Genomic DNA, 25,124 nt, shown 5'->3' with positions numbered 1-25,124 from the left:
TAAAAAGAAAAAAAAAAATCGTAATTCCTGGCTTTACTGAAATGTTTTAAGTAGAGTAAAATGGTTTTGACTTAGTATATTAGAAAACTATCTCTAAAGAATTTGAAATAGTTATTTGCACATTCTTAGAGTGATTTAAAAAATTAGCCATACTAGAGAGCTAAACACACATATATTAGTGTGTAGCTATGCGTTTTATATGCCTACTTCATAGTTAACTATTTTTTAACTATCCTGTATATTTATGTTGTTTTACAGAGGATATGCTTTATTAAATTTCTGGCCATTAGTCTGTAGAAAAATTATGTGATTATTATACTGTCCTTTAATTTTTCATGTCATTTATTTCATTAGCAAGGTATCTTTTGAAAGATGAAAAAGTCTCACTGAGGACCCCAGAATGACTGGTGACACTTGGCATGCATGCGTTTCTTTAGTCCTGCCCTCTGCCTCTGTGCGTGGGCCCTTGTTACAAAGACCCTCACATTTCTGCCCAGCTTCCTACGGGCACTACATCAATTGAGAACCTCTTACTAAATGCTTTGACATAATTGGGAAAACTGAGCTTTAGCAATTGCCAAGAAAATTGCTAAATAAATATATTCTAATAAATTTAAAATCAAGCCTCTAATCCACACTGAGAATTACTAATATGTATTTCAGAATTTTGTCTAATATGTAGTTTTACTTATATGGACACATGCTTATGGAACTTGTTTTAGTATGTTTTCTAAACCTCAAGGAAGTCATATCTCTTGGCCAGATTAAAATTCTTCAAACAATCTTCCAGAGTCGTACCAAGATGATGACAGTGCTTTTGAAAAAGCATAAGAAGATTAGAAAGAGATTGGTCCTTTTTAAAATTTTTGGTGCCTAGCCTTTTGGACTGACAAAATCTGAATAAAGATAAGCCGTGATGGTCTGACTTTGGCAAAACCAAACCCCATGTAAAGATTGCCACCCACTACTTACTAAGGTGTTGCTGTACTCTGCACCAGGCAGCACCCCACCTTATGACAATGGCAGGTGGCAGCATTCTACTGTGTCTCCTCCATGGCCTGGCCATAGTTAGGACATTCTTTCTTACACCTGAATGGAATCTCCTCCTGCCGGAATGTCATGTGCTTTGTCTGTTTCTGTCTGCTTTCTGGAAGTGGAAGACCTCTGGTTAGCATCCTACTTGTAATGACCATTGCTGTATTTTAAAATAATTGAGTTTACCTCAGTCTCTTGCTCTGGGCATTTGCATCATATCTGCTGTTCTTCCCTAGACCATTGCCAGTTCTCTACATCATTCTCAGAATATGGAAACAGTTATTTTTTGAAAAAGATTCAGCAGTCTATAGCCAGTGAGCTCATTGGCTAGCTAATTAATATCAGGTGATTTCTAATTTTGGCATAACTCTTCTTTCCTATAAATATTTCTCATTCTTTTCATATATTCTTTAAAAAGCAATTATAAACACTTATAAATTATAAATAGTATTTCATGGAGCATCAGCTGGCATCATCTGTTGATCCAAATTAAAGCCTTTCCAAACATCATCTGGGAGGAAAAAATTGCACACCATGTGTATTGTTACATAACCAGTTCCACAGTCAGAATTCTACTATTGGACTGATTGGATTAAATAGCACAAGCGCAGAGCTATCTTTGCCAAGAATTTGGGGAAGGCAGCATTTTTCTGTTGCTACAAAGTGTAAAATCCTATTTCACTATCTATTATTGATGTATTCCATTTTGCATCCACATGTATGCGGATGGCGAGTTGTAAGCTGCAAAAAACCTTGGGAGGTCAGAGTGCATGAGGCATTTCAGTGAATCATCTAAGACAGATGGCTGGCTGTCTCATTCTTCATAGATTGTCCGTAAATTGACTCCAAGATTCCTTCAGTCATCTTCCTAGCATCCTAAAACAGTCTTTGGAATGTAATTTAAACATTATTTTATGCGCTTTAACTCTTAGCAAAAATAAACAATGCCTTTTCTACTGTAGAGGAATGAAATTGCTTAGGAGTGAAATAGCAGGAAGAAGGGAGATAAAAGTCACATAGTGTCTTTAAGTGCCCTGGCTGGTGTTTTCTTTTGCAGATCATCCCCTGGCTCAGAAAAGCCTGATGTTCCCTGTTCTCTCTACATGAAGGAGCTTCAGGGTTTCATTGCCAGAGTTATGAGTGACTACTTTAAACACTTTGAGTGCTCGGATTTCGTCTTTGACAACACTGAAGCCATTGCCCAAAGAGCCATTGAACTTTTCATCCGCAATGCCAGTCTCATAAGACCTCTTGGTGAAGGTGGGAAAATGCGACTTGCTGCTGATTTTGCACAGGTAAATAGATGCACAGCTACAAAGGGAGGAAAGTTTCAGCCTCAATATTATCTGTTAAATAAAAGACTCTGTATTCTTCAGTGTTTTAAAGAGTTGAAACATGAAGAAAAGTAAATCCAAACCTAATTGGTTAAAAAAAAGAAAGAATTTAAAGACACTTTCATATCAGATTTTTTTTGTATTTAACAAAAGAATCATCAAGCATCTTTGGAATTTCAAGATTAAGTTGAAGGTAGCTCATTCCACAGTAAAGCAACATTCACCAATTTTATGTAATATGGGGCTCTTTCACTATTTTACTGTCCCACCACATCAGTATTGATAAGAATAATTGATTAATGTTGCTGGAAAATAATGTAGGCCATGAAATTTATCCTTCAAATAGTGGAAAGGGGCGGTCTGTTGTCACGTAAAGCTTCAACACATCTGTAGTCCTCTGTGGCCAGTTCAACATTCCGGGACATTCTAATTAATTTATGTGCACAGAGGACCAGGTGAATTATTTGCTCTCCCTGTATTAAATAAGAGTACCTTTCTTATGCATGGCCACCCTCGAAATTATTCCACGCTGTCTAATAAGAATGAGGTAGAGTAACATTTAAATAGCAAAACCATAATCAGCTCTTATAGAAAGGTTTTTTTCTTTGTTCTGTAGACAGATTTTTTTTTTAAAAGCATTGGAATAACATCAGAGAAGAAGAAATGCCTCGAACATCTACTTTCATTAAAAAGATTCAGAATTCATATTTAAATTGCATGTCAAAGGTTAGCTCATTTTTTTTTAAGGCTTTCAAAGCTGTTAGCTTTGCTGGTCTAAATAGTTACTCAAATGGAATATTCCTATGTAGTGTGCCAGATCCTACCTGTTTATAAACAGAGACAAATTGAAGTGTCGACTTTACTTCTGTGTGTATTTGGGAGCAAGTCTTGGTTCATTATTCCTGCTCCGAGGAAAGGCTCCGGAGGGCTGAGTGATGGTTGTGGACCCTCCCTCATACCTGATGGTTACAGCAAGGAACAGATACATATCCTAATGTTTCAAGAACTGGGCTCTTTGCATATTACTTGGTCTAGAATTAGTCACTTTCACCCCCTGAGACTGCTAGGTCAGAGTAAAGAGCCTTTGTGAAATACGTGTTTAGTAGCCTCAGCATGAAAATAGAAAATATTGGAGTTCCTGTGGTGGCTTAGCAGTTAAAGAACCTGACTAGTATCAATGAGGATGCAGGTTCCATCCGTGACCTTGCTCAGTGGGTTAAGGATCCGGTGTTGCCATAGGCTGCAGGGGAGGTCGCAGACTCTGGTGGGGTCCCTTATTGCTGTGGCTGTGGTGTAGGCGGACAGCTGCAGCACTGATTTGACCCCTAGCCTGGGAACCTCCATCCATGTGCCTTGGGTGCAGCCCTAAAAAGACAAAAGACCAAAAAAAAAGAAAGAAAGAAAATAGAAAGTGTTACCATTGGTCTGGTTCCATTTGCCCTTCTCTTTATTTATCAACTTAATTCTCAGGCATCTGTACATTTTGCTGTTCTAGGTGAACTCCAGCTCAACCTTTTACTGGGGTTACAGGCTGCTTATCGAAATGAAAAGACAGTATTATACCAAGACCTGCTCTTATTTGTTAAAAACATTGTGAGCTGTACTCAAATGGGTGTCTGTTCTTCTTTTCCCCTTTCCTCCTTTATTTTGTTTTTCTTTTCCTTTCTCTTCTCTCTGCTGGGTTCCCTCCCCCACCAGTTTATTTGCATTCTGCTCCAGCTGGTTCTTGAGTCACTTTCCTGGAGGCAGCACTTCAAGTCCAATTAGAGTGGCAGCAGAGCAGGAGATGGCCAAAATGAGAGCGCTGCAGGAAAAAGCCTTTTTGAATTTGTTTTTTTGTTTTAATGATATGTTTCCGTGTGAAAGCTGGAGAGCATGGTCCTGTAACCCTTGCTTCTATAGCTAGCACCTGCTCAAAGTAGGGCAGGGTTGCACTCCCACTTTGCTTAAATTTTAGTCAGCATTGCTTCTTTCTTAAGCCATGTTGCCCAGTAAACCACACCTTTTCTCAGGTCTCTTCGATTAAGATAAATGAAAGCCACCAATCATTATGACTAACCTAGGCTCCAAGGCAGCCTTTGTTTTCCAATTCTTTTATAGAGGAACTGCATTTACCCAAACAGCCTTCCCTCCGTGTTGAGTATATTTTCTAGCCCTGCAGTGACCCTATTTGCTGCAGCCTGTGTGGTTCACTCCTGGACAGTGTTCCTGTTTCAGAACATCGTGCCACTCACTGTGTGGTGGTTCCCTGGTCCTAAGGGGTGTGGGCACAGGAAAGACAGGTGCAAGCACTTCTAAGGTGAATTGCATTTGTGACCAGTGGCTTTGGCAAATAGTATCCAGCTGTTACATCATCCCTCCATATCTTAAAAATGTTAAATTGGAATTTGGGGTTTTTTGGGTTTTTTTATTGTGGTTTCTTCCCACAACTGCAATTATGTGATAATGTACCTCAGCTTGCATCCTTGGCTGGAAGTGTTTTTCTGGAGTGAGTTGAAACACTTAAATGGCACCACCCTGACACTTATATTCATGGCAGGCATCACCTGGGACTGGAAAACCTTTTGGCTGCCTAATTATTGAAAATTCTATTAATTTGTATTTGAAATTAAAGCTGTTGAGGTCCCTGGAATTAAGAATACACAGATCCTCTGTGGGTTTGAAAAGAGTTCTTTGATCAAAGTGCCTTATCTTCTGGCATAAATAACAGAGAAAGACCTCAGAAGAAACCAACAGAGGAGGTTTCGGAATGCTGATTATGTAGCATAAAGTCCAGTTGCAAAAACAGCTAATGATACATGGTAAAGATTTCTTACAATCCTAGCTTCTCCCGGTGGCACCATTGCACAGGTGAAAGAGAAAGCTGTTGCCGAGTGCCATCTGGAGGGTTCGCGGTGAGGGCAGTGCCTACATACAGCCCACTTAGGAATCAGGTCAGGGCATGAGGTGGTTTCCTCCTGGTAATTAATTCCCTACTGTGACCACATGGTCTCTGTGTTTACCCTAATCCCATGGCAGCTCTAAAGCACGAAGCCTGTCCAAGGCTGCTGGGGCTCTGCTGATGCAGAATCTCTCTGGGGGCTTGTCCACACTGCCCTCTGAACCACACATTTCCCTCTGACTCTCAATTTCATGTCTTTCCTGAGGAAAAGGATGGCTTTTGACGTTGGCATTGAATTTACTCAGGGGTACGCCTAGGAATTTCTATTTATTTCTAGTGCCCTTTCAATAGACCTTTATATCTGTCTTGCTTTTTGCCTGAAACTATAAATTTAGGGGAAAAAGAACCCAAATAATCAAGATTCTGATTCCTCTTGCCTTTTCTCTTGAACGGTGTCAGGCAGGAGTGCCCTCGGCGTATCCAGAGACGCCCTGTGGTTACCCAAATGTCTCTGGTGGGTGAGGAGCAGCTCTGTAATTAGTTCACCGTGCCTGCAGAGCCGCCTGTTCACCCCCTCCAACAGGAGAGCTGGGGAGAGGCGGTCACAGATGCCATTTTTGTATCCACAGCTAATTGCAGAGTCACCTCCTCTAAAAGGAACACTTCTGCCCTTTAGAAACACGGCCTTTATTGTTTAATGGAACTCTGGCAGAAGAAAACAGTTTTTAGTACCTTAGAGGTCTTTTATGGATGAAAAATTTATTTTAAACATTTAACATTTTGAAATTACCCTATAGTGGAGAAGTCTCCTGCAGTCACCATAGATTACACAGCCATTCAAGGTCATATACTCTGATATCATAATTTTGTCCTAGCCACTTACTTGTATTAGCTCAATCCTGCTCAAATGCTAAGGCCAAGGTTGTTTGGTTTAATCTTTGAAGATGATGAAGCCCACTAGAGTAAGTGAAAAAAAAAAATTGCCAAGAACATTTCATGAAAAATACTTAACATAATTGCAGTGTGTAGAAAACCATTATACATATGCAGTGCACGCCGACACACAGAGTCATAGGTACATGATAATCACATTTTTACTCTGTGCTCACTGTAAAACAAATGGCACATTCAGTGGGAAACCAGAAACTGCACTGAGTACACTAAACAGGTCCCAAGGAACAGCCCATAACCCATTGGCTCAAAGCTGCTCTCTTTTGCATTTTTGGGCAGAGTCTGACTTTTATTCCTCAGATTTTTCTTTTTTTTTTTTTTTTCTTAAGCTGCAGTGTGCAGTGGCTTGATCCAACCCAGGCTGCAGTGGTGAAAGTGCCAAACCCTGACCACTAGGCCACCAGGAAACTCCTGATTTCTCTTTTTATTTACCTGTTCTTTTGAACTTTAGGGAGTTTTCTAAGAGAGAAATTCACTCACTGGTCACTGGTCACGAGTCACCCTCAAGACCACCTGGAGGAGGAAGCAGCCCTTCAGGGCTCCCCTGATACTCAGTTCATACATTTGATTTCACCCTTGTCACTTTGCTGAATAATAATCAGAATGTGTCTGTGTGCCCATGTATGTACACACGTACCTTTCTTACAATTTAGGGAAAAAAAAAAAATTACACTGTTTAAGTAAATATATATCCCCCTCCTGGATAAATTTGGGAGCACTCCTTGAAGGCAAGACCATCTAATTCATCTTCTCATCTCCATGTCTTGCTTGGTACCTGGAAATTAATTGAGAGTCAAAAATGTTTCTCAAATAAGTGAAAGATTAGGTCTGTATAGTCTTCCAGTGGCAAGATGTGAGCAGTTCTTCAGAAAGGTGGCCAGTTGGACAGAAACCCCGTTTTTCTTTCATAGGTTTTTCTTTTTTTCTTTCTTCCTTTTTTTTCCTATGTTTTTCTTAAAGAAAGATGCTGATTTATCAGGGAGCAGCCTTTTCTCAGACATTTTCTAAACTATTCTTTACCACTGTCCTGATCTTAACGAGTATGGAGAAATGGTTTATCATCTGAGTACAACCACTATGCAAACATTTTATAATATGCATTGACAAAGAAAAGGTATCCTCTAAAACTCCAGTTAATGACAATAAAATTTCCAGTCAGAGGAGAAAAATAAAGAGAAGTGAAAGTACTAGTTGCTAAATTCTTCAGTCAGGAAGCAAATTAATTCACTAACAATTTAAAAGGGGGAAAGTTTCTAAAATACTGATAATAATTGCCAGCATTTAACAAGTGCTTATTATATGCCATGCACCTAATGCTTTGTGAAATTAATTTATTTGCATAATTTTATGGAAGATATTACCTATTTTTGACAGGTGAGGACCTTGCAACTTAAAAGAGGTTGCGTCCATGGCCACACAACTTGTCATCGTAGGTTAGGAATTCTGACACAGATGTGCTGCCTCCAGAGTCAGGGCCTTATCACTTGAGCCAGCCTGGTAAAAACTGTCATCATTTATGTTTAATGTAAAAAGGCTTGTGATGCCTGCTTAAAGTACAGGCCCACAGTCTCGAAAACCTTCCTTTTCCTGATTTTCAATGGAAGAAAAAAAATCTAAATTTTCTCCACTTACATAACAAAAAATGTTTTTCTATTTTTTTGAAGGAATTATCTCATCTTTTTGTGAAAGTTATCCAAGTTCTTGCCTTTTAATAAACTTGACTTTCAAAACTTGCCTCATAGTATAGACAAAATTTAATTTACTACACACTATAACTTTCTGTGATCCAGGTGTGCCCCCAGTTTACTTCAAGGTTCTGACTTATAAAGCTTTGGGGTATCTCTTAATATTTCAGATGGAGTTGGCTGTGGGTCCGTTCTGCAGAAGAGTATCTGATTTAGGAAAGTCCTATCGAATGCTCAGGTCATTCAGGTAAGACCTAGTTCTGTTACCACGGTAAATATCTCCATATCCCATTAGCAGATAAACCCGCTCCTATTCTTGGGGAACTATACGAATTTGCCATTATTCAACCATTTCGTGACATACAACAATGGCATTTTCATATGATTTATCCTAAAAATTATTATTTAAAACCAGAAACTTGGACATTCCCATTGTGGCTCAGTAGAATTGAATCTGATTAGCATGCATGAGAATGCAGGTTCGATCCCTGACCTTGCCCAGTGGGTTAAGGATCCGGCGTTGCCATGAGCTGTGGTGTAGGTCGCAGATGTGGCTTGGATCTGGCCTTGCTGTGGCTGTTGGTGTAGGCCGGCAGCTACAGCTCCAATTAGACTCATAGCCTGGGAACTTCCGTATGCTGCAGGTTCTCCCCATCCCACCCCCACCCCCGGCACAAAAAAATAAAACCAGAAACTTATATAGAACTATATGCAGTGATGTGTCTGTGTGTGTGACAGTTCACAAGATTGAGCTGGTAAATTTTTTTATTATGCTCTCTCTAGGGGGATTTTTTAAAAGTCCTCCATTTTTATCGAAATATATTGAGCATATTGAATACCAGGCAGTTCATAATTACACAGACATATTTTTCTGAAAATTTTACTTGTTCATTTATTGTATCCAACCCAGTCTACTTCTCAAAAGATTATAGGTTGCATTCCATAACAAAACTATTAAGGTATTCAGGGAATGACTATATGACTTAGGTTAAAGATGGCTAATGTAGGAGTTCCCGTCGTGGCGCAGTGGTTAACGAATCCGACTAGGAACCATGAGGTTTCGGGTTCGATCCTGGCCTTGCTCAGTGGGTTAAGGATCCGTTGTTGCTGTGAGCTGTGGTGTGGGTTGTGGGTGTGGCGTAGGCCAGCGGCTACAGCTCCGATTAGACCCCTGCCCTGGGAACCTCCATATGCCGCCAGAGCAGCCCAAGAAATGGCAAAAAGACAAGAGACAAAAAAAAAAAAAAAAAGATGGCTAATGTTAGTTGAGCACAGAATATAGGATTGAGCTTCCTAGAAACTAGTTCAAAAAGAAAAAGAATGAGTTAATTCAAACTCATGAGCTAAATTTAACAGAAAAATCCTTTTCGGTGTTCAATGCTTGGATAAGCTTTTTACCGACCAAAATTTTAAAGAATATTAAAAAGCTGAATGACCAGGTCTTAAGCATAAGATTTTAGAAGATAAAAAGATATTTTTCAATGGCTATTTATTCCATAGGCCAGATTTCCCAAACTTTTTCACATCAGGACACACATAGCAAATGTATACACACAAAAAGATGACCATCCCCGAGGGCCTGGTGGATTGACGCAGTACTTATGGCCATTTTCTGAGCATACCCTACCAGATGGGAAGCCTTAATTTCACTTACCTGTAATATCCAAGAGCCTAACGGTTTGTGAAAGTTTCTTTATAAAAGGCAGGTAAGAGAGTCCAGGCATGTGACTTTCTATAAACTGACTCTCTTGGTACTAGAAGCTAGAGGAGTAAGCCGTATGTTCTTTAAACGATTGCGTCACACCTGAAGTCATCCAAGCTTTTGGTAGAAAATTCAGATATAAGGTCTCTTGAAATGTAAGAACCCAGGGTTGTTGATCGAAAGTGGAGGCTTATCTTTTACTTTGCCTATCTGTAATTGGCATAGTTGGCTGTTTTTTGTTTGTTTGTTTGTTTTGTTTGTTTGTTTAATTCCAACATAAGAGACTGAATTGTTTTTCTCAAATGCCCATCTGTACAGAGTTGGATTTCAAAAAAACTGAAAGTGGGATCTCAGGCATTTTCAGATACCTTCTTTGGATGAGCTCAAACCTTTTATAAAGTATTTAAATAGTTTGTTGCACTCTTAAGGTTTGGAACAATGAAATATGGACAGGTTGAAGGATTAAGGGATACTGAGGTTACTGATCCACCAGTCCTCTGTATGTACCGTAAAGATAACCTTAATAAAACTCCTGCAAAGTCACTTACTTTGAGTAAGATGGTAACACGGCAGTCCCAGATGATAAAATTCTGCCCTGAGGATCTTAGTGAGCTGGAGAATATTAACCACCTAGTTATTTTAAAAGGTATGGGAAAAGCTGTGCTTTGGGATTTGCTCTTTTAAGAATAGGCTATTATTTTTGATAGTCCTGGCTCCCATGTTTAGTTGTTTATTCTGTGTATGTACTAAAATAGTACTTATCTTCCCATTTGCTGAGGCGAGATGGCCTTTATCCAAGTACTTTTAAAGTTGTGTCACAGTATGCAGCTACACATTCTGAGGGTTTCACATAAGAACAATTCTATTTTAAGTCACTTAAAATTTTCTGTCAACCTCAATTTTCACACGAAAAAAAAAACGATCCTAAAAGGAGTATTTAACCCCGTGCTGTACAGTGGAGGAGGGGGATGTATGCTGGGGGAAATAACAATTAAAAAAAAAAAAGGGAGTATTTAAATTTTGAATAGTGACACCTTCTAGTATCTATTTAATGAATAAGAAATAATGATTGGTTAGTGTATAATTCTTTAAAATCCTGTGTTCTTTATAGCTGGTTTCTTCATGAGGCAATTGTCAATCTAGGTGTATTTCAAAAATTTGACCATGACTTACAGTAAGAGATATTTTATGTTACTATCTGCATATACTTGCATAGATACACACTTAAACCCATGCCAACCCACATGTATTCCATGAAACAGTAATTACTCTTTTTTTCTTTATTATAGTTGATTTAAAAGTAATTACTCTTTCTTCATGTGATATTCCCTGATATTTTTCATTGGTTATTTGAGTCCATTCAGTTGGTTTCACAACCCACTCATGTTTGGCATCCAGCAGTTTCACACCTTTCTCAGAGGGCTCTTGACTCGAACTTCAGCTGCTGTGGTGAGGAAGGAAGACAGAGTTTTGTTCCTTTACCTACAAAGATTTATGCTTTTTTATCCAGCGACTCTGGTACCCTGAGCTCTTTCTGCAGACCCTCAACTCCCAAGGCCTTGGCACATATATAGAGTCATCGAGTCTTGCTTTCTCCATATCTTGAATTCATTGAAAAATTCTGACAGAGATTTATATCTACCAGTATATTCCCACAAAGATACTGAACCTTCAGAAATCTCTTGGATTGATTCTAGCACTTTCTCAGTTGTTTGAGAGGTCTTAGACAACTATTTGATACAGGCTTTAGGATTAAATCGATCAGAAAATAAAATGAAAGCATAGTCTCTTCTGGGGTTCAAACCTAGCCCTAGTCTCAAAAGGTTCCAGGCCCTATCTTTGGAGAAGAGGGATGCCGGTAAGGCTGCCTCTGCTGTAAATGTTGCCGGGAAAGGCCCTGGCCCTGCCAGCTTCTCTGCAGTTGTCCTAACCCAAGAGGGGAATTGACTTAGAACTCTTACCCCTGTGGAGGTCCTCCAGAATTCCTTCCTAGAGAGAGGGGAAAATCAGTACAGAGGCATCTTTATTCCAGTAACCCATTTCTAGGCCCTTAATTTGCTACCTGCAAAAACTTCTTACAAGATCTGTCTCTTCTCCACAATTAGTCCTGAGCAGTTGCAGGAGTTCTCGTTGTGGCTCAGTGGGTGATGAACCCGACTGGTATCCGTGAGCCTCGCTGGGTGGATTAAAGGATGCAGCATTGCTGTGAGCTGAGGTGTAGGTCACAGACACGGCTCGGATCTCATGTTACCGTGGCTGTGGCTTAGGCTGGCAGCTGCAGCTTCAGTTTGACCCCTAGCCTGGGAACCTCCATGTGCCGCTGGTGCAGCCCTAAAAAAAGAAAAAAATATATGTACGCAGCCATTAACATAACTTGATGTTGTTATTTAATATCTCATAATATGAAAAATACTTCCTACTGCATCACAAAATGGAAAAACAGGCTGCTCCACAGTATGTATGATATGGAGCCTGACTGATTTAAAAACAGTAACGTGTATGTGGAGAGAGGAAAAGCGAAGGATAAACCTCAGAATGTTACCTTTGGAGAGTAGCATTGTTACCAGTGAGTTTTCCTTCAGAGGTTTTCTGTATTTTTCAAATTTGGTACTTTGGTTTTATATTTGTACTTTTTTGTATATTTGTTTTATATTTGGTACTTTGCTTGTTGTATATTTGTTTTATATTTGTATATATTTAACAATCCCTCTTGCATTGTTTCTCCTATTTGAAAATAACAGCGGAGCCTAAAAATAATATAAAATATGCTAAAACATGATACAGTGGGGTGGGGGGGCAAGAAATATAGGCAGCCAAATGACCAAAACCCAGAACTTTAGAGGCAGTGGCTGCAGGAGGAGGCAGCGGACCCAGTGCCAGAGAGAGTGACAGTGCCAGGCAGGGACCCTTCCAGTCCAGGCCCCAGGTGCAGCCCTGCGCCCCCGCCCCTCCCACACACACAGGGACACCCCAACCTTAGCAGCCTGCCCTTCCCCCATCAGGCAGCCATCTGTCGCAGAGCACTTCTCCTTGATGGCAATGTTGGTGGACTCTCTTTTAATGAGGCCAGCAAGCGTCTTGCATATATTTACATTTTACTGTCTACTGAGAGTTTCTCAGGCAGCAGGAATCTTTTCTTATGCTGGAGAGAGTGCACCTTTGGAAGGCTTCGATCTTAGGGATTTGGCCCTGTGTGGTTTGCATTGTACACAAGACGCACCAGGCCCCCTCCTTGTCCACCCCTCTGCAGCAGGACAGTGTCCCCCAGGTAGTGTCAGGGATGGAGGTTACTTTTGCCTCCCCCTGTCAGGGCAGATGGGTGTGGGGCAGAGGACAGGAAGAGCCAGACCCTGCCTTCGGGAGGCCTCTCACCTTCACCTCCCCCACCCCCACCCCCCCCAGCCCCCCATCCCCAAGTCATGTCCACCGCCTGCTCTGCCAGAAGCTTCCTTTTCATGATGTCATGAAAGAGCACCAGAGTTCAGGAGATCTGGGCTGTTGTGATAGATGTTAGGGAGAGAGGGGCGCTGGGAGACCAGAGCCAGCAGGAAGGCGACCTTAACTATAGGACTCTGAGCGTTTCCCGTGTCTGCAGTTGACAGCCGCAGTCAGGCGCTGCTCCAAATGGTGCACTGACCCTGCCTGCAGGGCTGCAGGGCGCGCATCTCTGCCGCTCCCCCAAGAGCACCTCCTGCACTCAGCTCCCCTCCGGTGCTCTCAGTGCTTTCTTTCCACTTCATCCAGCCCCTGCAGTAATGATTTCCCCAAGGTTTCTGCGTGGTTAACGCTGAGTTTCTGATGTCAGCATTGAGGCCAGAGGCGGCGACCTCTGGGGCTTGGTGTGCTTTGCTGTCTGCCTCCTCTTAGGCAGTGCTGGGAGCACCTGCGTCAGTTAGGAGGACAGGAGATTTCGTGTGTTAGCGTTTTCATTCCAGCAGTCATGATGTGATGGTTTATTTTGCTAAGCCTGCACTCAATGTTGTGCTGGTATTTTCTCAGTTTGCCCTCACAAGTGCAGCTCAGAGCCTGGGATGGATGACCCCCAGGAAGGGGTCGAGGCTGAGGGGGCCGAGTTTTCAGGGCTGCACATCTGAAAAATGTGTGAGAGTTGCAGAGCTGTGTTTCAGACCCAGGGCTGCCTGACCCCAGAACCTGTGCTCCTGACCCCTGCACTGGACAGCTTATTCCAGAAGCTCCCCTTCGTCTTCACTCAGCTGTTCCTAGAGCAGCTTGCGAGTCCTTAACTGAATCGTTCAGGAAAAGGTCAGAAAATGTTGAAGAGAATCTAAACTCCCCACTGTGGTGGTGACCTCCTGCTACGAAACGCCCCATCTCCCTGTCTTCCGCCGCCCACAGGCTTCCGGGAGATGCCTCAGGAATCTTGAGCCAGATGTGCCCTCTTATTCCTGGAAGAGGACTGCCTGAAGCCGCCTTGGTCCACTGGGACCGACAGCCTGGACTCCAGGACTGGCATCTTGGGGGGCCCTCACCCCTGTCCCAAGCCCTGATTCATCCCTGGTCACCAGCCTCCTCCCCATCCCTTCTGGCACACCCACGGCCGCTCCTGCCCCCATATCGGGGCCTCTTCCCTTCTCTCTGAAGCCCCACTGTGTCCAGTGCAGGGGGGAGTCCTGGGCCCTCTCCACCCTGCCCCCCTCACTTCTCTGCTGACTCCAGATCTCAGGGCACATTCTCAGTGGTCTGGCTGCCCCCCAGGTTCGGAGCAGAGGTAGTGGCCAGCGGTGCAGGTCACCACTGATGCTGGTTGCAGACCGGGAAGGACTCTACTCTTCCTTCACTTCATAACTGGCCTTGGCAGAAGCCCGCCAGCTCCACAGCTGTGGCTCACTTCAATGTGGAGGTCTCCGACTAGAAATAGAATTTTTTTCTGATGGGGCCTAATACTTGATTAATTAAGACCACCAGCTGCCTGTAAAGATTCACCTTGAAAGTGTTGCTATTTTGAGTATTGGTCTTTAAGAATGATTTTGTGGCATTTGGGGTATCTGCGTTTCATAGCACCTTAATTTCCTTTTGTTCCTTGTATCACTTCAGATGGTGATTAATTTTTTTAACTTGCTGGTATTTCAGATTCCACCTGGAATCAGGGAGAAGGGAGGTTTTCATGCTCTGTTTTTTCAGCCTATTAAAACAGGCACCAGAAGCAAAATGTCTGCATTTGATGTGCATAAGTAATTATGTCAGCGACGCATAGTATATAATCAGATCCAGTTTTGCTTTCCGTGGCTCTTTTGGCGGTCCTCTTAGCGGCTAGAGTGGACGATTTGGTCTTGGCAGAAAAGTAACAGCTGTGACTCAGAACTCCAGATGGACAGGTGATTGATCAAAAGACCCTATTTCAAAATAAGCTGGTTTCTACCAGGCCTGTCCTGGGCAGGCTCCTTGCGTAGCTCAGCTGGGCTGCCGGGCGTCACAGATCCTTCCTCTCTCCCACCGTCTCCCTCCCTCTTTTCCATCCTTCTCCCCTTTCTGCCCTTGTATTTTTGCAGTTTTCATCAAGAATATATTGAAGAAGGAGTTCCCCTCATGGCTGAGTGCTTAGTGAACCCAACTAGCAGCCCTGAGTTTGCGGGTTCGATCCTTGGCCTCGCTCAGTGGATTAAGGATCCCGTGTTGCCATGAGGTGTGGTGTAGGTTGCAGACACGGCTCGGATCCCGAGTTGCTGTGGCTGTGGCGTAGGCCAGTGGCTGCGGCTCTGGTTGGACCCCTAGCCTGGGAACCTCCATATACCGCTGGTGCAGCCCTAAAAAAAAGTTGAGAAAAAAGAATATATTGAAGGAGGGAGTTCCCTGGTAGCCTAGTTGTTAAGGATTTAGTATTGTCACTGCTACAGCATGGGTTTGAACCCTGGTGTGGGAATTTCTGCATGCTGTGAGTGCAGCCAAAAATAAAAAATATAGAGAGAGAGAGAGAAAGAAGGAAAAAAAGAAAAACACAAATATTCAAGCCATAAAGCTAATTTAATTGCTATACGTAAGTTTCAGATTTGACTTTAAACTTCCTAAAGCCAAAGATGAAAGAGGAACAGAATTAGCCATGTAATTCTCATTTTCAGGAGGAAGGAAATAGACCAACTCTTAGGAAAAAGTTCAGTGTTTCTTAGTAACTCATCTAAGGCATATGTACACGGATTTCATATAGGGAGCACTGAGAGAGTTTGGGGACAGAAATTTTCGGCAGTTTGCTGTCATCAAGGCAGAAAGGATACCATATGGCTGCTCTTCAGTAAGTTGAGGGCTGCCATACAGGGCTGACCCCTCCCCCCGCGTCTCCTCATGTCATGAATTCGGGTTCAAGATGAATCCTACTGTGTCACAGGACCAGGGACAGCCAGGAGACAAGTGAAGGCATGAGTTCTCCGTCCCCCCACATCCCTCAGGGTGGCCTCTCAGGCCAGCCAGGCCTTTAGGAGGAGCCCCAGCCCCCACAGCCCTTTCCCTCATAGAGCTCAGACATGGGTGCAGCCACGTCAGTGGGTGCCTGGCCCTGGGCTGAATCTGGACCTTGGGCTCTGAGGTGTTCACCGTCTCCTCTGGGACAGTTTGTGGGAAGTGGAGCTGGGTACTGCCTCATCCCCTTCACCCAGAGTCAGCGTCCAGAAGCTTTTAAGACAGAGCCATTCCTTGGTCCACAGGTTCTTCTGGTCATGCCGGGTGAATATATCTCCAAGAGAGGCTGGGATGATATGTTCAAGTACAGAGGCGACTAGGGGGACACCTTGACCCAAGGAGATAATTTGGGGTACCTAAAGAGATAATAACTGCATGGCCTTCACATTTTTTTGCGGGGGGCGGGGGGGGAGGGGAAGGGTGGCCATGGCATGTAGCTTGATGTGGGCTCTCAGTTCCCAGACCAGGGATTGAACGCCAGGCCGCAGCAGTGAAAGCACCAAGTCCTAACCACCAGGGAACTCCCAGCTGCATGGCCTTCAGATGGTGTCCTGGAAACATTCATTTTTTCCCATAGGTTTTCCTGTAGGGGTTGTTGACAGTTTGAAGTTGTACTTTCTCCAGGGGTGTTTGTTTCTCGCCGAGAAAAAAGTCTGTTCTAAAAACAGGATGAGTTGTTGCTACAGATGATGGCCTGGCAGAATGAAGAGCCAGGCTGCCCAGGTGTGAGTTGGTGCTGTGCCCTTTCCTAGCCTTTATTGAATCTCTCTTCCCCTCCGTCTGTCTATCTTTAAAATGGGGATGTAGCAGTGCCTACCTGACAGGGTTGTTTGGAGTTCACATTTATAAAGCTTTTAAAGCAATGCCTGGCATACTGTAAGGGCCATATGTCTGTGGCAGCCCTTGCTGCGGTTTTTAAAACTAGGAGGTTTGCTTAGATGGAAACAGGGCCATCCACACCCAGGGAAAGACTCGCAGGGATGCCTGCAGGCAAAACCCAAACCCCCTCAGCAATGTTTCCTCCGTGATGAGGTGTCCGATGCACTGCCTGAAGCTCTGCCGCATGGAAGAGCTTCTGAGATGACTGGCCTGGCAGGTGCACCACAGGCAGCCATAGGGCGCCTTCATCGCGCTCTCACGGGGGACCTGCTTCCGAGCCGCCTGGATGGCTGGTGGGTGGCAGGCAACACTGGCGAACTGAAATGTGCCCACTGTCGCTAAAGGCAATAAATTATTGAATAATGTTATCTTACAAAACAGTTGCAATTAGAAGAGTCCTCACCAAGGATAAGTTTTACTTTTAGAATAGTTCATATAAAGACAGTCTTTCTGGTAATATTCTGGATCCAACCAGAACCAGCTGTCTGTTGAGAACACTCCCGACTCTTGGCATCAAACCGTACCATCAGTGTGACGTAGAAGTGGTCTCCAGTTTGTGCAGGCCTTCTGCTGTAGACTGGAGTGAGTATCGGGGGCTGAAGAGAGAGGGTGCAGAGCTGTTCTACACGCTTCACAGTCGCTGCTGCTCTGTCAGGAGACGTGGCCGCCGTCTTACCTCTTGAGATTCAGCCTCTACAACTTGGCCTGTAATTAACTCTTATCCCTCTGAGCCCACAGCCAAGGAGGGGTCAATAAAAGCGTCAAATTCTGCTTGCTAGCCTTTTGACAAGGTGATTGGTAATAGTGTAGATTTGCTTGCAGGTTTCATAAAGGGCACAAACATCCCCAGTTTGGTTCCAGACCACTGCAATCAGGCAACTATCACAATACAGCGAGTCCAAAGTTTTTGGTTTCCTAGTGCACATTAAAGCTATGTTTATACTATACTGAGTGTGTAGTAACTTTCTGTCTAAAATAAACAATTGTACATAAACACTTGTACATAAAACAAACACTTTATTGTTAAAAAAAATAATACTAAACCATCATCTGACAATGCAGGGTTGCCACAAACCTTCAATTTGTTAAAAAAAAAAAAAAATCAATCAGGAGTTCCCGTCGTGGTGCAGTGGTTAACGAATCCGACTAGGAACCATGAGGTTGCGGGTTCCATCCCTGGCCTTGCTCAGTGGGTTAAGGATCCAGCGTTGCCGTGAGCTGTGGTGTAGGTCGCAGACGCGACTCAGTTCCTGAGTTGCTGTGGCTCTGGCGTAGACCAGTGGCTACAGCTCCGATTTGACCCCTAGCCTGGGAACCTCCATATGCCGCGGGAGCGGCCCAAGAAATGGCAAAAAGACAAAAAAAAAAAAAATCCCCACCGTATCTGCAAAGCCCCATAAAATGAGGCGTGCCTGCATGGATGGGGTTACGCAGACACACGGTGTACGAGTATGAAGGGATGTTCAGTGAGGTAGTGATTTCATAGATACAAGGACATAAGTGCCCTTTGAACATTGTGTAGAAAATGTGTGAATTTACCCACATTATAGTCCAAGGAAGCATTTTATATAAAATGAAAGCTGAAAGTTTTGACCACCGTAAGAATCCCTTAGTTGTAACTGCTTGAAAGCTTTAAGGGTATGCTTTGATTTTAGCAGGTCAGCCTGCGTGTGTGTGTGTCTGTGTGTCTGTGTGTGTCTGGATTAAACAAGGGGTTCAGAAACAGTTGAGAATTAGCCAGTCTAGGAAGAATGGTGGCGTTTGTCCTTCTACTGCATAGCACGCTGCTATACCCCTACTGTGCAGTTAGAGTCTACTCATAGGCTGTCTTCTACCAAATCACCTCTTTCCGTATTGCACAGCATGAAATAACTTCTGTCTTTCCTTCTTTTAGACCACTGCTCTTCCAGACCAGTGAACACATGGCCAGCAGTCCTGCAGTGGGGGATGTTATTCCATTCAGCATCATTATTCAGTTTTTGTTCACAAGAGCACCTGCTGAGCTGAAATCTCCCTTCCAGGTAAAGAAGTGAAGCCAGAACCCTCGTAGGCATCTTCCCTCTGAGGCTAGTAGTGCGGCGCCTACTTGCCGAAGGTGCCTTGGCCTTCTCCTGCCTTATTTAATCTGGGCGGTGAATGATTAAGGAAGGAAAATCCCACTGCCCAGCTGCTACTGTCTCCGCAGAGTAAAAATCATCTGAGGCATCTAAAATTAGCCCTTTCAATAATAGTGACACGAGTCGTTTGTGTTCCTAAAGCTTTTTTGACGGAGGTGGGGTGACCCACCCTCAGTTGGCACATCGGGAAGGCCCTTTGGGAGGCAGGAGGGTGTGAGGAGGGCTGCCAGGGCAGGTGTTTGGGGTCCTCTCACCCCGGGGCTGTCCTCTGAACCCTGGGGTGCTCATTCCTCTGATTGGGTCTCATCCTGCAGAGGGCGGAGTGGTCCCACGCACGCTTCTCCCAGTGGCTGGATGATCATCCCTCTGAAAAGGACAGGCTCCTCCTCATCAGGTAAAGCCACATGTTCCTGAGCCCTGAAGCCCAGGGCAGGGCATGGGAGGAGCAAGGAGTAGGGTGCCTGTGGGGTGCTCCTTCCGGGCGGGGGTGTGCTGAAGGGGGAGCTGTTGGGCAGCCGGGTTTTGTTGTCTTTGTCTCTCACATGCCCTCTCGTGGTGTTCCCGGCTGGAGGCAGCCCTGAGAACCATGCACTTCTGGTTTGGTAAACCTCAGCCATAAAAGACACCTTGCCTTTGTTGCCAAAACCCTGCCTCTGTACACTGGCACTGAATTAAATCCCACAGACAGTTTTGGGTGAAGAAAAGAATAATAGCTTTATTGCTTTGCCAGGCAAAGGGGGCCATAGCATGCTCATAGCCTCAAAACTGTGTCCCTTCCTGGAGGGGACAGCGAGGCATCTTAAGTGTTCAAGGAGCAGGATGTGGTCTGCTGTGGACCATCTTCTGATTGGTTGGGGCTGCGGTAATTGAGAGTCAGCATCCAACCTTCTGGTTCCAGTCGTGCTTGTGGGCAGCGTACAGTTAACTTCTTCCACCTGGTGGGGCTCCAGTAGCTGCAGAACAGCTCCAAGCACGTAGCCCTTGAGGAGGAACTAAAGGTCCTTGACTTTGTTGCCTGGCCAAACTATCATTTTGTCTTGGCTTGACTGTTTTCCTTTCTTTCTGCATTTTCTCACTTCTCTGATTAAATTTATTCTTTGACTAAGGTTTTTCTGCAGACAAAAGGCACAATGTTATAAATCAACTGTACTTTAAAAAAAAAAAAAAAAAAGGCAGGCAGAGGGCACGGGTGGGGCTGTGTTCTGGGAAGGCCTCACACGGTCCTGCTGCCTTACATCTTGGCTCCACGTTCTGCTTTGTTTCCACGCGGGGCAGTTACTGAAGTGGGGGAGCACAGATGTGAGTCAGCGTGATACAGTTCTTTGTAGAAAACAAGGATACCCAGTAGCCCGGTGCCTCTCAAGTGCATTTATGCACATGTGCGTGCGCACACACACACACACACTGTGCTCGGGGTGCGATGCTTCCACTGCCACACACGACTTTTTAGGCATATGATTTCCATCACCATTCTCCTCCGAAATTCCTCTCAAAATCTCCAGAGACCTTTTGGCCTCCAAATCCAAAAGTTGGGTACAGCTTGTCTCGAGATGACACCACTGCCTTCTCAAACCTCCTCAGCCAGTGACTGAGTGCACACATGTTTACAGAGTTCCGCTGTGGGCCAGGTAGGCCCTGAGGACACGAGCAGACCAAGGTGGCCCTGCCCTCCTGGGTCTTCCCCGACACCAGGGTCGTCTGTCTCTTCTAACCTCAGTGGCCGTTTTTCTCCCACAGTCTCATTTGCCAGGCTGTCTTCTTCTGCCCACTCCTGAAATGTCCTCATTTCCTGCAGTGTTTCTGGCCCTTTTCCTTCACATTTGGTCTGGACTTGGGTCCCTGGTGAGCTCACTCAGACCCATGATTCTGGCTCCCAGGTCTGTCATTCACCTTGGTCGCCCCAGGCCTCAGGCCAGCACACTTGCTGTCCTGTATCACCACTCAAAGTCCCACAGAAATCGCAACCCCAAATGTTAAAAACAAATCATCTTTCCTCTCAAACCCGCTCATTCTCCTAAACTCCCTGTCCTGGTTGGGGTGTCACTGTCACCTATATCCAGCCAAGCTTGAAAACCTTTAAGCCACCATTCAGCTCTTCTGTCACCCTCATTCTCCAAAGCCTGTCAGCTGTGCCTCTTAAATCCCCCTTGAAGCCATTCTCAGCTCTTCCGGGGATCCTAATGCCATTGATCTGGGGATCACAGCTGCAGACAAGCCTTTGCTTGAGCCCAAGTGCGAAGGACGAGTTCCAAGCTAGTGTGGGGCTCACTCGCAGAGTCCGGAAAAATCCAGGTGTCAAGGCCACACCCTTGACTACCTGGGAATCTCCGGGGCTGGGACCCAGCATCTGGATTCCTCACCTTGGCCCAGGCAGTTCCACAGCACAAAAGGCTGAGCCCTGGTTGCCAGGGGAGGGGCTCCCCCAAGGAAGGAAGCTGGCAGGTCCTTGAGGAACACCAGCCCCTCCGATTCTGGGAGTGGCCCTGAGTCCTCAGGTTCGGTGATCAGAGTCCAGGGGAGCCCCTGGCCCCCTGGCGCCTGTGCGGATAAAGAGGAGAGTGGCCCAGACCCTGCTCTCCCTCGTCTGTTACCCTCCCAGCTGTGAGGGTCCGACCAGGAAATGGGGAGGGCCCCCCGGGGAACCTGTCCTGAAAGGCTTTGGGGGTGGCTAAGCGGCTGCGTGGGGCTGACGGGGGCGTGAGTGTCTGGGTTTGCCAGAGTGCCACAGACGCGCTCAGCTGCAGCCCACTTGGTAATGGATGAGGACTCAGGATTCAGTTACTTGAACGGGGTTCATTTCTGTTCTTAACAAGTTGGAATGAGTTCATCTGCAGCAGTTGTCCTGCTGTGGGCCTATCACAAATCTCTTTCTTTTGCTTCTCTTTAAAAATGTCTCCTGAGTGATTTGATCAGCCGTGCTGTTGCTAAGCCTGTATTTAGCAACCGAAAAGCTTAGAAATACTCCCAGGCTTTTTGAATAAGGCCCGCCCTTCACTCCACACAGGGCTGCTCTCAGAGCCTTCCTGGCCTGAGCAGCCACTTCAGCCCTCCTCCGGGGATTCCAGCACACGGGGCTCCCGCCACAGCCCCGGCTCTTGGCAAGGAGGGGAGCTTTGTCCTCGAGGGTCTTCTTTCTTATCTGTTACTGCAAAACTGACGTCATCCCTGCATACCGAAGCACCGCTGGATGACTTTCTTGCCCCTCTAGATAAACCCCGGGTGAGTATTGCCCTTTAAATGTCAGCAAGTCGCTTTGGCTCTGGGGGCAGCCCTTGCCGCACCCGCCTCTGCTCCTTCCGGCTGGACATGTTGTCTTAAGTAGGGCAGGTCCTTGGGGGCGCAGCCACTGCTGTGGAACAAATGGCAAGTAATGGACTCTCCTCCGCCTTCCTCTCTGCTTCCTTTTGACACCAGGTATTTCTCTGGAGCTTGAATGGATGCTCGTGAAGTTAATTTTTCAAAGCAGAGTGATCACTGATCCTGGGGCCAAGTGGGGTTGGTGGGGAAGGTGGTACCTCCTCCACCCCACCAGTCGTGTTGGCCCGGGGCGGGGGTGGGCAGGGCAGCCTGGGCAGCACCTGTGGGTCTGCAGGGGTTGAACGTGTTCTCAGCAAACATGAAGACTGAGGTTTTGATGCCGAACTGCGGAAGAGGTAGGACTGACTCTTGGTATTGGCAGTGGAGCAGCAACTCTTCTTACTGTGGCCTCCTTACCCTCTGCTTCTCCTGAGTCTGAGCAGAAGACCTTTATGGTGTCAAAACTGCTTAGACTTTATTTGCTTTCTAGCACTTTTCATCCAGACAGTTCTCAGACAGCTCTCAGTCTGTGCATTCTTGGACCCCTTGCCCTGTCCAGGGCCCACAAGCTGGGCACCGTTCCCTTGGCTCCTCGGTGCTTCTGTGGAACCACACGGTCCCTGCTGATGGAGGGTAAGGTGTGGCCTCTCCTCGTGGTGTTCCCCTGGCACAAGACACCTACCGGTTCTGGGAACTGGGTCCCTGAGATGGGACCAAGGGGAGGGTGGAGCCAGGAAAGACCTATGAAGGCACCTCGCAGTGGTTGAGGTATTTATGTATTTCAGTACCAAGCACACTGATATTTAATACCTGACAAAAATCATTTTGTGTTCCATAAAACCTCCCCTTGGTTACTTAATATCACATTGGGCAGTGTTACTGTGTTACCACAAGCCCTTCCTCTACAAATTGTTTGCGTAATTCCTGTACTAATTTTTTTGTCAATAAGGGTAACTTTAATAATCTTCCTATTTTGGATACAAATCAGAGTTGAGACTCTTATATAATGCTTGGCCTGACTTCCAAGAAAGGTGATGTTTTGCTCAAGCAAATGGAGTAATATGATAATTGCTTAAACATCTTGCTCTGATTTTACGTGGGATGATGGCAGCTTTAATTTTTTTTCTCTTCATAGTTCTGATGGTGTTTTTGATGAATAAACACTAAACCAAACTTATTTCTCAACTTTCTTCCACATACTGTGTAGTTTATGTAATGTCTTTCCCTTTTAAAGCAGATTTTTATCCACTTATTAGATAACATGAGTCTAAGCCATTCACTGCAGAATGATTACAGTGTCTGTGAATCTGAGTGCACTCATTTCTTAGACTGATGCATATACACCATCGTCTCAAAGACAGCCGAGGCCCTGGGGATTTCGCTGCTGTGTCTGAATCTCCAGGGCTTACATGTTGGGAGGGGGGCGACTGCGCAGCAACTCGAATGGTGTTACTGAAAGAAGCAAGTTTTTTCATCGAGGAACATTTAGTTTAAGCTCAGCTCTGACATGAACTAAGGCATCTCAAAGACTTTGTTCTCTAAGGACATTCAGTTCCACTTTGCATGCCTGTACTTTTGAGGATCCCTACACTCAGGTTTCTCTTCTGTGAGTTTGTCTTTACTTTTTGCGGGGGAAGGGCGGGGGGTTCCTTTTAGGGGCCAAACCCGCAGCTGATGAAGTTCCCAGGCTAGGAGTCGAATCAGAGCCATAGCTGCCAGCCTACACCACAGCCACAGCAATGCCAGATCCGAGCTGCATCTGCGAACTATGCCACAGCTCATGGCAACACTGGATCCCCAACCCACTGAGCGAGGCCAGGGATCGAACCCACATCCTTATGGTCACCAGTTGGGTTTGTTAGTGCTGAGCCACACGGGAACTCCTGTCTTTACTTCTCATTACAGTTCTTTCTGTACTTGTAATTCATTTTCTAAATTCATTCACCCTGCATTTGTCAAGCACTAAGTTCTGGAGCTACATAAGTGAACCAAACAACCCCAGCCTTCAATTGTTACCTCTTAAGAGGGAACCTTGCCACAAATTGATCCTCACCCCCTCCCCCACGAGCCTGCATGTTCGAAGCAAGGGTAAATCGCTTGCTCCTTCCGTGGAGAATCTGAGGCCCTCAGGAGGATGGTCGGGAAAACCGTTTTCGAGTGCTTTGTAGGGATGTGGCTGTACGTGGAATAAAGCCAGGTGCTTCAGTGTAATCTTTTACCTCCCGTAACTAAATTATGGAGTATTCTTCCCACTTTGCAGACGAGCACACAGGCTCACAGCATAGCCCACCCAGATCACACAGCTAGGAGAGGGGGCAGAGCCCCACGTACCACCTGTGCTTCCGAAAGTAGGGCCCGCCAGGCCCTCCACACAGCGGATTCCTAGTTGTGACTTCCGTGTGAGGAGTACATTTACTTTGCTTGGAGCCAGTGGAAAGTCCTAAGTTTTTCTGCTGCTTCGTGTGACTCCAGGGTGGTTTCGGTTATTTTGTGCTGCCTGGAGTTAGGAAAGGTTTTATTTTAAACAACACATTTGCCGTGGTCCTAAATAAAAGCTTTACAAGGAAGAAAGCAGGCAAGGGCGTTCCAGAGATCGGGATGGTAACAAGGCAGGCCTGGGGTCATGAGACAGTCCGTTGGTGGAAGGGAAACAGGCCCTTGTGGAGCTTGACCTGCCTAGGCAGAGGCTTATCTGTTTCAGGCGAATACCTGCACTGGCATCCCGATCTCTCCCTGGCAGACACTGGGGTTGGGCTAAGAGCCACTGCTCTGCATGTGTCCGTAACACAATGGAAACTAATGGTTTGAGGGTCTTTTTAGGCCACAGCAAAT

At 45.2% G+C, this 25,124-nt stretch overlaps 1 protein-coding gene across 1 annotated transcript in view; it reads left to right on the top strand.

The window, feature by feature from the left end:
* COG5 (component of oligomeric golgi complex 5) overlaps positions 1-25,124 on the top strand; it is a 272,865-nt gene that overhangs the window by 245,494 nt on the left and 2,247 nt on the right. The window contains 4 exon segments of the mRNA XM_047754267.1: positions 2,093-2,330; positions 8,057-8,133; positions 18,773-18,899; positions 19,310-19,389. Of these exon segments, the coding sequence (XP_047610223.1) occupies positions 2,093-2,330; positions 8,057-8,133; positions 18,773-18,899; positions 19,310-19,389 (522 nt within the window).

The sequence above is a fragment of the Phacochoerus africanus genome, chromosome 11 (genome assembly GCF_016906955.1).
Source record: "Phacochoerus africanus isolate WHEZ1 chromosome 11, ROS_Pafr_v1, whole genome shotgun sequence".
NCBI lineage: Eukaryota > Metazoa > Chordata > Mammalia > Artiodactyla > Suidae > Phacochoerus > Phacochoerus africanus.
Note: the sequence above shows the minus strand (reverse complement) of the source record. Positions and strands in the feature narration are given on the sequence as shown.